General features: G+C 39.4%; 1 protein-coding gene and 1 non-coding gene across 2 annotated transcripts in view; both read left to right on the forward strand.

Annotated features, from left to right (window-relative positions):
- Positions 1–59: 59 nt before the first annotated feature.
- Positions 60–15,852, forward strand: part of atp7b (ATPase copper transporting beta) — an 18,686-nt gene continuing 2,893 nt past the window's right edge. Inside the window, exons 1-16 of the mRNA XM_013915860.1 lie at positions 60–79; positions 2,320–3,091; positions 5,419–5,640; positions 5,717–5,880; positions 5,951–6,112; positions 6,202–6,275; positions 8,064–8,247; positions 8,385–8,618; positions 10,174–10,265; positions 10,350–10,477; positions 11,151–11,305; positions 12,772–12,906; positions 12,982–13,176; positions 13,628–13,810; positions 13,884–14,067; positions 15,598–15,738. Of these exons, the coding sequence (XP_013771314.1) occupies positions 71–79; positions 2,320–3,091; positions 5,419–5,640; positions 5,717–5,880; positions 5,951–6,112; positions 6,202–6,275; positions 8,064–8,247; positions 8,385–8,618; positions 10,174–10,265; positions 10,350–10,477; positions 11,151–11,305; positions 12,772–12,906; positions 12,982–13,176; positions 13,628–13,810; positions 13,884–14,067; positions 15,598–15,738 (3,034 nt within the window). The 5' untranslated portion in view covers positions 60–70. The remainder of the gene's footprint in view (positions 80–2,319; positions 3,092–5,418; positions 5,641–5,716; positions 5,881–5,950; positions 6,113–6,201; positions 6,276–8,063; positions 8,248–8,384; positions 8,619–10,173; positions 10,266–10,349; positions 10,478–11,150; positions 11,306–12,771; positions 12,907–12,981; positions 13,177–13,627; positions 13,811–13,883; positions 14,068–15,597; positions 15,739–15,852) is intronic.
- trnai-aau (transfer RNA isoleucine (anticodon AAU)) lies at positions 15,039–15,112 on the forward strand. Its single transcript has one exon. It is a non-coding gene; the product is annotated as a tRNA-Ile (tRNA).

Raw genomic sequence — 15,852 nt, forward strand, 5'->3', positions numbered from 1 at the left:
TGGTATAAGACCATGACACCTGAAAGAACATATTTACATAACATGCAGGTACGGCGTGACGCAGGTGCTCATGATGCAGGTAGGCAGCAGATTGTCCATTTTGGAATGTTAGTTTATTTAAGCTTATTCACTTAAATAAGGGTAAAAAGCTTGCCTTTTTCCAAAGGGTAGAATCACCTATTTATTTATTTTTGATTAAAGATTTTTAAAAAATTGTCATTTGACAAATAACACAGTTTAACAGGTACTTGGAGGTTCTTATTTCTGCTTGAATGTACTTACATCTGATTATTGTTTATTAACTTCTCATTTAAATATCACAGAATCAAGGTTAACATGGGAATAACATTTTCCAATCCTCAGTGTCAACGTTCAAATAGTCTTCCGTATGATGCAGTTAGTATGTAGGTCTATTTACAAAGAGTAGTTATGTAGCATGTGAAAAGGATGACAACATGTCAGTTTAGTCAGTTAAATTCTCTATATTTACCAGGCAGTGAGCTTTGCATTGAGCTTAAGTAGACTGTGATACAAATGCACTTGTATATTTTTTGCAGCATGTATACAGTAATGGACTGGTATGAGAACACTGGAAATGTAAAAGATGGTGTGAAATTTGTAAAATTTCTCCTGTGTGATTTATTTCAGTGCTGCTGCACTTTGATCATGAGTCAACATTGCAGTGTTTGCTTTTGCTTTAACACAAAATAGAAGTTGAACTCAATGCACAGATTCCCACTGATTATTCTCTAAATCAGAGACATCTGTTGTGTTGTAATAGAAATTGTTGTGCATTGTGTTTGTGATGAAATGGATAAAATGATGTTAATGCAAGTGCAACTCTGCTTAATTTTCTTTTTTATAAGGGTTGGCTTTTCCCCTCAGTTCAATGAGATGTCTTTAAGCAGAGTCATGCTGGGAGGCTTAGGTGAAGGGCCAATCATGTGGTCTCCTGACATGACAGCCTTATAGTGGATTTAAAGTGTCCAGTAGTGTTTGAGCCATCTATCTAGCATCTCATTTTTCAATCCATAAATGTCTTAGATTGCACTTGAGAGGTACCAAAAACGTGTATTTTAAAGCAGTTTTCTGTGTAAAGAAGAAGCCAATTCACCCAGGATTAAACATTGACTCACATATTTGCTTTTGGAAAGTTGTTGACTCTTTTCTGACATGGCCACAATCTGAATGCACAACGTGACTAACAATAGGACTACAAATTAATTCTGTGGTTGTTGGTTTTCACTACAATGTTAAGATTGTAGTTAAAAAAGTACAAAATACACCAGGTCAGGGTCCAAGGCTTTTAGTCAAACTCATATAAAAAAAACTTTGCTTTTAGGGTCTTACCCTGTAAATGATTTCTGTTAGCTTACTGGGGTCAGACAGGGGCTTTTCATAGGATTAAACAGTGGCTGGCTTTAGGAACTGTAAAGCTAAGTAAAAATTCATGTTGTTTCTCAGCTGAGGACTTAAAAGACTAGCAGAAACAGGGTTGTCATACTTACAATTGTATTTGAGGTCTTGTGAAGTCTTTGTTCTTGAGCCACTAATACAGTCACAACAGCAACATGAATATGCAACATGAAGCACCAAGGAATTCAACATAAATGTGGCATGTCAACAAACCAAATGCAAAATGCAGCTTAATATAATGTAGTTAATACTTATTAAATACTTGATGAGTTCACTTTATCTGAGAAAATCTATATCCCGAGAAAGAACAACAAGACAAGTTCCAACAAGAATCTCATGACAGTTGGAAAGCAGTTGGTATTTCCCCACATTCTGCAATGTATAAGCTGTGTACTGAACAATGCCCAGCAATGTGGCTTAATGTGTGTCCCCAGTGATCTAATGGACAAAGTAAGCCAGGGATTGTGGGTTTGTGGTTATTTGCAGTAGCATTAAAAGTAGAAGTGGTCCATGGATAGTATATATATATATATATATATATATATACATAACTGATATGTGCAAAGCACTTTTTAGGGGCTTTTAAATGTGTGGTGACGCTTATATGTAGAGCTTTGTGTCATCTGAATAATTTAGGTCAGAGTTGCTGTGATGTTCCAGTTCTGATGCTCACAGACGTCAAATAGCAGAAGCCTGATAGAATTACCTTATACTACGGTTTCTGGATCTTATCCTTCTGTCTTACTACATATCTTAATAATAGCATTCTGTAAAGACGGCCTTTATTCTTAAAATATGACCTAAGATATTGTAATTTTAAGATAAATTGTAATAATTATTGTCCCTACATTTCCAAAAATAAAAAAAATGCTGAATTGATATGCTCTTCTGTTGTCCTTCCAGGAGAATGACCATGACATTGAGAAACAAGGCTTTGAAAACCTGGCCTACGAGTATGGGAGCCAGACTGAGCTCTGTCCTCCACCTAAAGCTGCCTCAAGAGCAGCTTTTAAACTTCAGCGGATCACCTCTGAGCATGAGGTCCACATCATCCAAACCAGAATCTGCAGCCTGAATGGAATAATTGCTGTCACATGGTCTGTACCCAACAGTTTGGCCAAGGTGGACTACGATGCTTCAGTTATTCCAACCAAAGAGATCGCCCTGGAACTACAGACCTTGGGATACAGCGTGGAGTCTGTGGTGCAGATCAGGGTGGATGGTATGCACTGCCAGTCCTGTGTGCGGTCCATTCAGGGACAGATCGGGGAGCTGCAGGGGGTTTCACATATTCAGGTGTCTCTTCAGGACAAAGCAGCGCTGATTGTTTTTCAGCCTCTTCTAGTCACACATGAAGAGCTGAGAGACAAAATTGAGGACATGGGCTTTGATACTGCTTTGTTATCAGAGGACCCATCAGTAGAAGATTTAAGTTTCTGGCAGAAAAAGGAGGTGGATGCCTCCACCCAGACTGTAACCATTTTGATTGGAGGGATGACTTGCAGCTCTTGTGTGCAGACAATAGAAGGGAGGATCTCTCAGATGACTGGAGTGCAGTTCATAGCGGTGTCCCTGGAGGCGGAAAAGGGAACAATAACCTTTGATCCCTATTTGACAGAGCCAGAGCAGCTCAGGGCAGCTATTGAGGACATGGGCTTTGACGCCTCACTTAAAGGTAGGTAACAAAAATAAATGTTTGCTTAATGAAGCTTTTAAAAATACATATTATTTTAGGATTATTTCAGTTTTCTTTTTCAGTGTGTCAAATCTTAATAAATAGTGAGGGTGACAACTGACTGAACATCCAGGGAACAGTTAGCATTTGTTTTTGCCATCCTGTTTTTCTTTAACATCTTACTTGAGCTCCGCAGCACTTGGTCCAGATCACAACCTAAAGATCCCAGAACTTCTCCAACATAAAGGGACACAAACACTCAGGAACTAGATACCTTACCCATTAGTTCACATGGTAGCAGGTGTTAGCTTGACTCCAGCTGATCAGGCTTGGACAAGAAGTTGTGCATTTTAATTTATTTTGGGTAGAATTTGGCACAGGTTGGTGCATTTTTTCCCTATCCCTATCTTTCCATTTTTGAGTTTGTACATCATTTCCCCAAATCCTCTCATCTGGTCTCAGTGCCTCTTACCAAAGATGCAAGAACAGTAGCACAGCTGGATCATCTGACCAATTTTTAATTTGTTATGGCCCACTGCTGTATTGACTGATCTAAGGTGTCAGGGCAAGACAGAAACAAGAGGTAAAAAGTAAAAAAGTAAAGTCTACATTTTATGCAATATAATAATAATAATAATAATAATAATAATAATAATAATAATAATAATAATAATAATAATAATAATAATAATAATACTTATTAAAGGCATACACAGACCAATGGGATGATCATGAAAAACAACTCTCATGCCTCAGTGGCACCTCATCTCTTCATCTGCTATTTCTGTCAGGCAAGGAGTGAGTTGGGAACTCAAGTATCTTTGAACTAGTTTTTACACCCGAGGTATAAAAGCACTCATTGTTTGATGTCCTTGGAGGGGTTTGCTTTCATTTAGGAAATGTCTGCCATTAACCGTAAAATCGTGTACATGCTATCTAAAGGGTTTCTTAGAAGAGGTATGTTGTTTAGAGTAAACCAGAAACTCAACGGTTACTCTGGGAACCAGACAACTGTACTCCTCAGTGAAACTAAGAGAGCCCTTATCCTTACCAGGGCTTTAATTGCAGAAACAGCCTGCCAAGATGAGGGATTAATGCAGGCAGATTATGAACAAATTCTTTAATTTCTCTTTATCTTGCTCAGCTCTCAGTGTCAGGTTTTATTGGCCTCTATTGGCCTCTTATTGGGATAGAAGTTATATATCATGTGGTTGTATATCATATGCCAGTGAGCTGTAAAAAAGTCTATCCAAATTTCTCAAACTAAGCAAATGCTTGGTTATTTTCTCTTCTGCATTATCTGTTTAGCAGAAGGTGTGGGAGAAGATTGTGGACTTGAAGTAAAAAAATAAATAAATCCAGCTTGCTTTAGAAATGCCATTCATGCTCGTTTCCAATTCTGTGCTTTGAAGCTATATGAGAATTAAACAATCAAAAATCATTCCTGTTTACTTTGTGCACCTTATATTTCCAGTACAACAGGGAATCATGCCACCTGCAGATGTTCTCTGACGACCGAGTTGTTAGTTCCTACCATGTTATCCAATCCATTAATCCATTTGTTTCACTGTGAAGGCATACAATGTTTTAAAGAGTTCAAGCAAACAAGTAACTCATGTTCCTATTGCTTTAAAGTTTGGAGATGACCCATGGAAAATAAGGCTTTTTCCTAATTTGTGTGAACCTGACCGTTGACCTTGAAGCATTACATACTAAAGTTTTATATCTTTACCCTTGTCTTCTATAAGCTGTGAAAGTTTGACATTTTAAGATATATTCATGCATGTGTGATTTTGCAAAACTTTATGGCGTCACTGTGATGCCTCTCCAGGCCTTTTCACAGGATATATTACTTGATATTATTCCTTGAAGTGTTTTTTCCAAGGTCAACTTTGACCTTAAACAATAAATGTCAATGTTAAATACTTAGCCAACCTAGGTACTCATGTCCCACAGGGCCTAGTATATTGCTGTGAAATCTGAAAAATTATGGGTGATATAAAGATTTTACTAACTTTCACATCTGGTATGATCTTGACTTTGACCGATTTTCTTGAAAATTAAATCACCTTGAGCTGTTATTGGTATCTATTGGTTATTGCTATCTACCATCACACAAAATTCGAAAACTCTGGTTGCCACACTGCTAACAAACAGACAAAAAAATAAATGAAAGAGATTATATCCTCCCTCCCTTCAGGAAGAGAATAGGATGAGTTTTTAAAATTTCTAGTTGGACTATGGTGATTGAAGATTCTAAGTTGAGCCTCATAAATCTGTAGAGCTACAAACTTATATGGCGCCTCCATATTTTTTTGTCCTTTCAGAACCTATAACGAGTGTTCAGAGTCATGAAAAGTCCCAGCCTGTAAGCTTTGGACTTTCTGACATGTCGACAAACAGGCCTGTAGTCAGCAATGGGACGGGTTCACAGGCACCATCTGCAAGTTCGCCTGAGATAAAGGCACAGAAATGCTTCATCTGCGTTACGGGGATGACCTGTGCCTCCTGTGTGTCCAACATCGAGAGGAACCTGCTCAAACACAGAGGTGAGCGACTTCCAGGGATGAGGCATTTGAACTGAGATGAAGATTGTTGATAAAGTGTACTGTGTTTGTTAACCAGGAATCCTCTCAGTGTTGGTGTCGCTAATGGCCGGTAAGGCGGAGGTGAAGTATGATTCACATGTCCTGGATGCTACTGCAGTGACTGAGCTCATCAAAGACTTGGGCTTTGGTGCCAAAGTGATTGAGGATAATGCAGTAGCACATGGAAAGCTGGACCTCACTGTAAGTCTGCGGGACACCATATAATGCAGAATTTTGTGCAAATTCCACATCACATGTATTTCACATGCAGATAACAGGCATGACGTGCGCATCATGTGTCCACAACATCGAGTCCAAGCTCAACTTAACCAGAGGGATCCTCATGGCTTCGGTCGCACTGGCAACCAACAAAGCTCAGGTTGAGTTTGACCCAGAGGTGCTCGGACCTCGGGATATTATCAAGCTCATCCAGGTGTTTATCACAGGACTTTTAAAAGCTATCTTAAACCTACAATTTTTTACACATGCAATTTCACACCTTGGAGTTTCTCCTCATTTCAGGGTCTTGGATTTGAGGCCAGGCTGGAGCAGGCGGGCTTCAAAAACAACCTCGATCACAAAGAAGAAATTCGACAGCAAGTATCTGGTTTACAGTTCTTATTTTTAAATGGATGCTAACTTTTTAACAATTAACAATTTTCTAACAATTAAACCCTGAGAGGTGGAGAGTTATAACCAGCACATGGTGGTTTTGATCCATATATTGATACCCCAGGTCATGCTTAAACCCACAATCCCTCAATACACTTTCTTTCACTACTGGAAAAGGCTTTTTAGATTTAGGTCAGAGTTAACATTTCTATTAATTAGTACTTGTACCAACTTTCACTTTTCCTTAAATGTCATACAGATGGACTGTTTCTGCTCTTAGCTATATATGAGAGGTGCAAGACCAGAGGTGGTAAAACTAGATTTTCTTAGTGTACAGGCTGCGTTCAGCTGACTTGCTGCTTTTTGTGAATTTAGATCACTGAATTCAACAAGATGTCAGCAGATTTTTCACAGCTATCATGACTGATTTTCCATCCCCTACACTGTCACTATACTAGACAGTAGGGGTGGGTTTTTATAATCGATTTATTGATTAAAATCGATTCTGGCTTAGATAACGTAAAATCGATTCATTAAAATCCTGAATCGATTTTTTAATATAAATTTATTTTGCCCGAAATGCCAGAATCTCAGGTGAAATCTCACACAATTTCAACCACCACCAAACAGCTAAGACAGTAAATGAGAGCAGGAACACGGATTCTGCACAAAGACTTAAACACACAGCGCGACCCGCAGATCAGAATCAGTTAGATGTCGCCTTTCTCACGGTCGGGGCTGAAAGCCGACAGCTCGCTGATTCTGATCTGTCGGTGGGTCCGCGCTTTGTGTTCACGCCCTTTATGCGCTGATTCTAAAGCTGTTAGTTTGATGTCTCTCCAAACAATATTAACCGAACCAGCAGCAAAAGAAGATCCAAACTATGCTTCACATAAACATCGTCATGTATTCACTCTTACTTTTACTGTTTTGCCTTGACCACGATGCACAGCTCTCTCTCTCTCTCTCTCTGTACTTCAAGAACAGTAAAAATCTGTTTTCTTCATTATTCGCTTGCTTGTTACGCACAAGTCTACCGTTGTTTACAGCGCTGTCGGCCGACGTTTTTTTTTCCCCGTTTTATATACTTCCGAAAAGAAAACCTAATTTCTGCCGTTCAATACTGAACAAATTAAAACTTTTTAAAATTATGCAAAATGCAAAATGCGTGTCTCTAATAAAACCGCTGTAACTTCAGATTACAATCATGTGTTGATTAATGGTTTTCTTTCGCTTTTGATGTACTGCAGAATATTTTTATAAAATCCCAGGCCAGGAAAATCACCTTCATGTTTTTCTGTGTTTTATCTTCAGCTACTTTGACACAAAGGCATCTGCTGTGATGCTCACACCTTTGATAAAGTCTTGCGTGTGTCAGCTTCCTTTTTATAGATACAAAAATATGTAAATGTACTGATCTGAATTATAATATTTCTGACTGTCAAAATTTCCCAGATTCAAATTGAATTGAATCGAATCGAATTAAATCGAATCGTGGATCGAATCGATTTGGGACCTTGTGAATTGGAATTGAATCGATTCTAGAAATCAGTGACGATACCCAGCCCTACTAGACTGTATACAGTTGTCAGGCAATTGGAAATTACCGGCCCTTCTCCGGTTGGCCACCAGGGGAACATGTGCAGCTAAAAAAGGTGTCAGATTATTAGCTTACCGCTAAATTTTTCCATAAAAATGACTAGCAGTACAAGAAATCAGTGCAAAGGATGAATGTTTTTTTCACAATAGACATGTCTGCCTGTTTTTTGCAGGTGGAAGAACACATTTCTGTTGAGCCTGGTCTTTGGCTTGCCTGTGATGGGTCTCATGATCTACATGATGGTGATGGACAACCTACACCAAGAACACGGGGGCTCCATGCCCACCGAGCAGAATGTACTTCCGGGCCTCTCCATCCTTAACCTGCTTTTCTTTGTGCTCTGCACACCTGTCCAGGTGAGGAAGCACAATCTGAGCTAAACCTTTAATCACACATGAGTGCGTTTTCTTTGCTAAGGATGGTAAAAGTGTATGACTCACGGTGGAGCATGAACCCTTCCCCTCAATAGATCTTTGTGTCTTCCTTGATGCAGATCTTTGGAGGTCGATACTTTTACATTCAGGCCTACCGCTCTCTAAAACATCGCACTGCCAACATGGATGTGCTAATTGTGTTAGCCACCTCCATTGCCTACATCTATTCCTGCGTGGTCCTCATCGTGGCCATGGCGGAGCAGGCAAGCCAGAGCCCTGTGACCTTTTTCGACACTCCACCCATGCTCTTTGTGTTCATCGCTTTGGGACGATGGCTGGAACACATCGCAAAGGTAAAATAAAAATAAAAACAGGTTTATGAGGCCTAATTCTAGGAAACTATAAACTGTCAAATCACTGCTGATTCTTGGAATCAGCTCACTGCAGTTGCTTATATATGACCTAATTCAAACTTGCACTGTTTGCATTAGGCAGCATGTTTGTTTTTTCTCCAGGCTTTTATTGCCATATTTTAATGACTCTTCAGAGGGCTGATGTTTTTATTGTGCTAGACAATGATTAACTGAACATCAGCTGATGCTACATCACAATCACAGGACTGCATTCAATTTGATGATGAAGTATTTTACTTGTAAATTTTCTATTCTTTCCTGTGAATTTTTCGTTTTTTCTTCGAAATTTGCAATTTCTAGTAAATTTGCCATGTTTTTGTTATAAATCTTTTTTTCTTGCTATTTTGATGCTCTTTTCAAAAGAAGTTTTGAAAATTTTGCCAAATGTATCATTCTCCTAATTAGTTTTTCTTTGCAATGTTAATATTTTTTTCTAGTAATTTTGACAGATTTTTGTTGCAACCATTGCATTACGTAAGTTTCAGACATCTAAAAGTCCCAGCACAGAATTGTCCTTTAAATGTTAACAGTTTATTTCTTATACAATTTTGTCCTTATAAACTTGACAGTATTTTCTCGCAAATTTGCTATTTTTATGGGAAATTTGCTGATTGTTAACTTTAACTTTCACTCTTGCCAGTGTTTTACTTTTAAATGTATTTATTTATTTATTTTTGTAAAGCTTTGGCAAATTTTACAGGTGTTTTACTAATAGATTTTCTTTTTTTTCCCGAAAGTCGGCCAGTGAAAATTGACAATTGTTTCGATTGTTTTTTCCCTCAGATTTTAAAAGGTTTCCCCTTCTATAAATTTGACATCTTTATCATAAAGTTTGATATTTATTTATATTTTGAAAAAAAAAAATAGTCATTCATTTAAATTTTGTTCTTACAAATGTGACAGATCATAAATTGACAAATAAATCTTCATGTTTTTCTGCTAAATTTCCCATTTTTCCCCACATTTTTGCCAGGTTTTCTCTTGTGCTGTTTTTTCCTCATGAACTTACATCTGCATATGTGAAATTATTACTAACTGATTCATCATAAGCTTCTGTACTCTGGCTTGGACAAAAACACAAAGAAACTAAAACATTGTTATATGAACCGTCTCAGAAATGAAATGCTGTAGATTAATTTACTGTCTTTGTAGTGGGACACTAGCAGCAGGTGTTTTAACACCAGTGAGAGAAGGCCCATTCATTATACGCATATTTACCAGCAGGAGAGCATGAACTTTCTTCTGTCACCATCTCAGCGGCACACTTGTGAAAATCTGGGAACACAGATTTTCTTGCAAAACTACTTTATGCAGATATAACCTAGATACATACAAATTCTCACATTTCCGCGGTAACTATACAACCATGTGACTGTAGCAATTCAAAACGCTCATACTTAGTAGACAGGAGAGTGTATGAGGTCATACCATTAGTGCAGTACATCTTTGTTTTAAGACTGTAACGATACATTCTCTGCTGTTTCTACTGTCTTAGAGTAAAACCTCAGAGGCTTTGGCCAAATTAATGTCACTTCAAGCCACCGATGCCACTGTGGTCACGTTGGGATCTGACAAATCCATCATCAGGTGAGACATGTAAGATAAATAAATAAAACCATCACCTCTGTGGTACATGACGTGTGTGTCTGTAAAAATATTTTTATGCCTCAGTGAGGAGCAGGTGCTGGTGGAGCTCGTTCAGAGGGGCGATATTGTGAAGGTTGTTCCTGGAGGGAAGTTCCCAGTCGATGGGAAAGTGATTGAAGGGAACTCCATGGCAGATGAGTCCTTGATTACAGGTAGGAGGGAGTGAATGATGCGAATCCTTGGCTTTGAATGTGGATTTCAGGCATCTTAAGCCAAATTTAGAATTAATTTCTGTGAGTTTTCCGTCACTGTGTGGGAGAACAAGTGGCATGCATTGCAGATCTTTAGTCCCAGAGGTTACATTTGTGTAATTAAGTTATAAAGTCTTATAAATGTAATCGGAGATGTCTGGTTTGTGTAGGTAAATTTTTTTTTGCATGCAGGTTTGAAAAAAACATTCATTTCAATAAAAAGAATCATCTGGCATTTTTTAGATTCAACCTATTGAAAATCAAAGAATCTGATTTTATACCAATTTATTAGGAACCAGAACTAGAAAAAAAAGAACTAAGAATACTGACATAAAAAGATAAAGGGAAATTAATCAGAAATATCAAAATTTCATGAGTCTGAGGCCACAACTTTGGACTGCTGTAACAAGCAAGAGTGCTCGAGAAAGCCAGTTCTTAATTACAGCTGGTAGGTGATTGGTGGGTGAAGAAGAAGGGGTGAAAGCCAGTGATCCAACAGAGAGTAGTTGAGCAGTTGAGCCTCTGAAAGGACCTCTGGAGCAGAAACAAACCACAGTTACACAAAAGGCAGAAAATGACTGTGACACCATCATTTAGTCACTTGTTGCAATTTTTTTCCCTCTCTTTCTGTCAGGTGAGCCAATGCCCGTTAGTAAGAAGGTGGGCAGTTTGGTGATTGCCGGCTCCATTAACGCTCACGGTGCCCTTCTGGTGGAGGCCACTCACGTCGGTACTGAAACAACACTGTCACAAATAGTCAAACTGGTCGAAGAGGCACAGACCTCTAAGGTAAGCTATAAAAATCACAATTTTAAACTATAAGGTTACTCACATGTGTTTAATAATAATGACAATGATAATAAACTTTATTTATAAAGCACACTTAAAACCAAGCTTATACCAAGGTGCTTAACAAGTAACATAGAGAATAAAAGGAAGATAATAGAAATAGAAAGAGGACCAAAGCAAGTACTAGGTATGCAAGCAGATAACTGTCACTGATACATAGGAGAAGCAGCAGATACAGAACAAACAAGGAATTAAATGAGCATAAAAGTGCATAGTGTGACATGTTAACTAGAAGGAAAGGCAAAATTGAATAAGTGGGTCTTTAGTCGTGATTTAAACAGTGCAATAGAATCAGAGGCGTGGATAGCAAGAGGGAGGTTATTCCACAGTACCGGGGCAGCCAGAGCAAACGCACGGTCACCCCGAGACTTCAGCCGAGATCTAGGTTGTGTCAGAAGTAGTTGAGTAGCAGATCTAAGTGTTCTGGCAGGAATATGTGGCCTGAGAAGTTCACTAAGATAACTTGGCGCTAATTCATTAATAGTTTTGAACGTAAGGAGTAATATTTTAAATTGAATACGGTACTTTATGGGCAGCCAATGCAGGCTAGCTAGGACAGGAGTAATATGGCAAAATTTCCTGGTACCAGTCAGGAGGCGGGCCGCCGCATTTTGGACTGTTTTTATATGATCGGATGACACAAATGGAATATTTGCAGCAGTCCCTTAATAGCTTACAACAGACTTTCTTGAACAATAGTTCTCCAGCTTTCTGAAGCTCTTTAAACTGTTTCTTTGGACTCATTTTCAGTCCAGTCCTTGTACCTGAGCATTTTTAAAGGAAATTTTTAATTTATTATTTTTGTTTGTTAAGCCACTTAACACTCTACTATGAATCATTCAAGCAAGCTCCCAACTCAAGAGATGAACCAAGAAACCAAGGTCACGTTTCAGTTCGTATGGTTGTCTAACAGTGATAAATTTACTGTAATACGATTGGCTGTCATGTGGACAGCATGGCAAATGCATAAAGTTCCATAAAGAACCTGCTCTTGGAGGGCTGGAAGTCCCGCATGGCTGAAAAGTTCTTGTTGCTGAGTTTTTACAGTGTAGTTATGATAAAGGCAGTGCTTACTGCTACCGAGGTGTGCAGACACTGTACACTCAAAAGAGACTGTTCACAAAAAGAGACTGTTAACACTAAACTATGTTGTATTTTGCCCCTGGTTCTGCGTGAATAAGTAAGGATAAAAATTTTGGATTCCTTTGTCATTTAGACTTTTCCACATTTAGACGTTTTGCTTTGTCTTCCAGTTGCCCAATTAGCTCAGCTGATTAGACTGTGTTGCTGATAACGTCAAGGTCATGAGTTCAACCCCCATACTGGCCACTTGTTGCCTTTAAAGGTCACTCACTGTTCTTAATGTACAGGACACTCCTAATTTTGCTTTCCCTTCTCCTCCTCAGGCCCCCATCCAGCAGTTTGCAGATAGACTCAGTGGCTACTTCGTGCCCTTCATTGTTATCGTGTCCCTGTTAACACTGATAGTGTGGCTGGCCATTGGCTTTGTCAACTTCGACATTGTGAAGGAGAACTTCCCGGTAAGTGTGCATGCAGACGACTTGTGTGTGAATAAAAACAGCTGTAGCCTGATCACACCACTCTCCTCCTCAAAGGGTTACAACCAGAGCATCTCCAAGGCAGAGGTCATCGTCCGCTTCGCCTTCCAGGCGTCCATCACCGTTCTCTCCATCGCCTGCCCCTGCTCTCTGGGGCTGGCAACTCCGACGGCGGTCATGGTTGGCACGGGGGTCGGCGCTCAGAACGGCATCCTCATTAAAGGAGGCGAGCCGCTGGAGATGGCACATAAGGCGAGACCCTTACGATTCATTTAATGCTTTTTTTAAAAAACTGCCGAAACACTGAAGCGGGTAGAAAGAAAATAAAATATGTCTGTAATGAGCGAATAAATGAAAGAGAAAAGAGCTGGAACAACCACAGAAATGTAACATTTCACTTTAATATTTGCGTCGGCCTCTATTCTAATTAACTGGTGACACCATGTGGCATTGCTGCTTGATTACAGCCAGGGGCGATTCTAGCATCTGTTGGGGCCTGAGGCAGAAATGGGCCCCTCCAACCAGAGATCAAATATGTTATAAATAAAAAAAACAAGTAAATAAATACATTATAAAAATTGAATAAATAATAATATCAAGTGATCTTGAGAAGGAATGTTTAGAGTGCAGTGCTCAGAGTGTAATAAGGCACCTCTTAGAAACCCTTTTAAACCTGACACTGACCTCTATGTGTCTCAATCAGATCAGTGTGGTGATGTTTGATAAAACTGGCACTATTACAAACGGCGTGCCGCGGGTGACTCGAGTCCTGGTGTTGTGGGAAGTGGCCCGCATGCCCCTGAGGAAGATCCTGGCAGTGGTGGGTACCGCCGAGGCCAGCAGCGAGCACCCGCTAGGCATAGCAGTTGCCAAATACTGCAAACAGGTGAGAGGTCTATTTATGCCTGCCTTTTTGTTCAGGAGAAAACTTTACTGACTTTCTATCAACTTTCTGACAGGAGCTGGGCTCCGATGTCCTCGGGTGCTGCCAGGACTTCCAGGCCGTGCCCGGCTGTGGGATCAGCTGCCGGGTGTCCAGCGTGGAACATCTGCTGCTGCAGCCGAGCGAGGAGCGATTCCTGCTGCCGGGGGCTACTATTGAAGAAAGCAGCATGCTGCCTGCAGGAGAGTCCACCTCTGCAGGTCAGAAAAAAACTGTAACTGTAAACTTTATTCAAAGCAGAGGTGGCAAAAGTACAGATTTTTTTAGTTAAGTAGAAGTACAAATACCTGGGTTAAAAATACTCCAGTAAAAGTTGAAGTACTAAAGCAACTTTATTACTCAAGTAAAAGTATAAAAGTACAGGCTCTGAAATGTACTAAAAGTAAAAAGTAGTCTATTAACCACTTTTGTACAGAGGTAACTGAACCATGTGCTGTGTTAATATAATAATAAAATAACATTAGTACACAAGAATTCAAAAATTATTTGAATTTAAATTTAAATGAATATACTCAGTGTGATCTGTTATGTAGGTCCCCTGCAGTGAAAGTGAATGAAAAAAACAAAACTTTTTTCTGTTGCCTACATTGTAGAGGGTGCCTTTGGCTCCACACATAAACAGGAAAATGAGAACAGTCAAGGATTGCACCGGGATTTAGCAGGTGGGGAAACCTGAAATTGGTTGTAGTGGCTCAGTGTGGGGAATAGAATCACAACTCACAATAATTTCTAATATGAGCTTCAGTAGATTTTCTTAGTGTACAGGCTGTAATCAGCTGACCTGCTGCTCTTTGCAGATGCACATAACTGAATTCAACAAGATGTCAGCAGATGTTTCACAGCTATCATGGCTAATGTCCATCCTCTACACTGACACTATACTGTTTATACTGTCTTTATCTTACACAGTGTATAGTTGTTAGGTAATTTGTAATAACCAGCCACTTAAAGAAATGTTTCACCCCCGAGTATAAATTCATGGACCCCTTTTGAAAACGTAAGGAGTATAAAGTACAGATATATATTTTTAAATGTAGGGAGTAAAGTTGTCAGAAAAAAACTACTCAAGTACAGATACCAGAATATTCTATTGAAGTTTATAGTAGTGAAGCATTTGTCTATTAATTAAAATTAATAGACAGTGTTAAACCCCTCAGGAAACCACTGTGTAGGCCAGTTAGCTCAGATTGTCAGAGCGTGGTGCTAATAACGCCAAGGTCATGGGTTCAAGCCCCATACTGGCCACAGAATCACAACGAAGAGTTCTTTGTAGAGCCCAGACACTGGCTAGTTTTTTTGTTTTGTTTTTTCAAGCTATGCATGTTCAGTTGGCAGCGATGTTAACAAGTGACCTGCTGAAGTTCAAATTGAACATCAGAGTTTGGAAGTGATTAAGTGACTTTGAACGTGGCATGATTTTTGGTCTGAGTTTTTCAGATATTTCCCACATCACCATATTTAAGGTTTACAGAGAATGGTCTGAAAAGGGGAAATTATTCACTTAGTTAGACAAAGGCAACAGTAACTCAAATAATCACTCGTTACAACCAAGGTATGCAGAAGACCATCTCAAAAGCAGCAGATGACCACAAAGAGTACCATTCAGAAACTTGTTGAATCTATGCCATGAAGAATCACGGCAGTTCTGAAGGCAAAGAGCGTCCAACCTGGTGCTAGTGAGGTGTAACTGTAAGCAGTCATTGTTTTTAATCACATTCTTCTGTTTCCAGCTGAAGGGCTGTTTTATTCTGTCCTGATTGGAAACAGAGAGTGGATGAGGAGGAATGGCCACCACATAGGAGCAGATGTGGATGCTGCGATGTCGAGCCACGAAACCAAAGGGCAGACAGCCATACTGGTGGCTATAGATGGTGAGGGGAAATCAAGGTTTTCTTTGTGGCTTTGGTGCCACATTTAAACTTCATCTTATGCTGTTTGTGTGTGTGTGTGTGTGTGTGTGTGTGTGTGTGTGTGTGTGTGTGTGT

The sequence above is a fragment of the Pundamilia nyererei genome, unplaced genomic scaffold (assembly GCF_000239375.1).
Source record: "Pundamilia nyererei isolate P.nyererei 1_Seehausen unplaced genomic scaffold, PunNye1.0 scaffold00383, whole genome shotgun sequence".
NCBI classification, from domain to species: Eukaryota; Metazoa; Chordata; class Actinopteri; order Cichliformes; family Cichlidae; genus Pundamilia; species Pundamilia nyererei.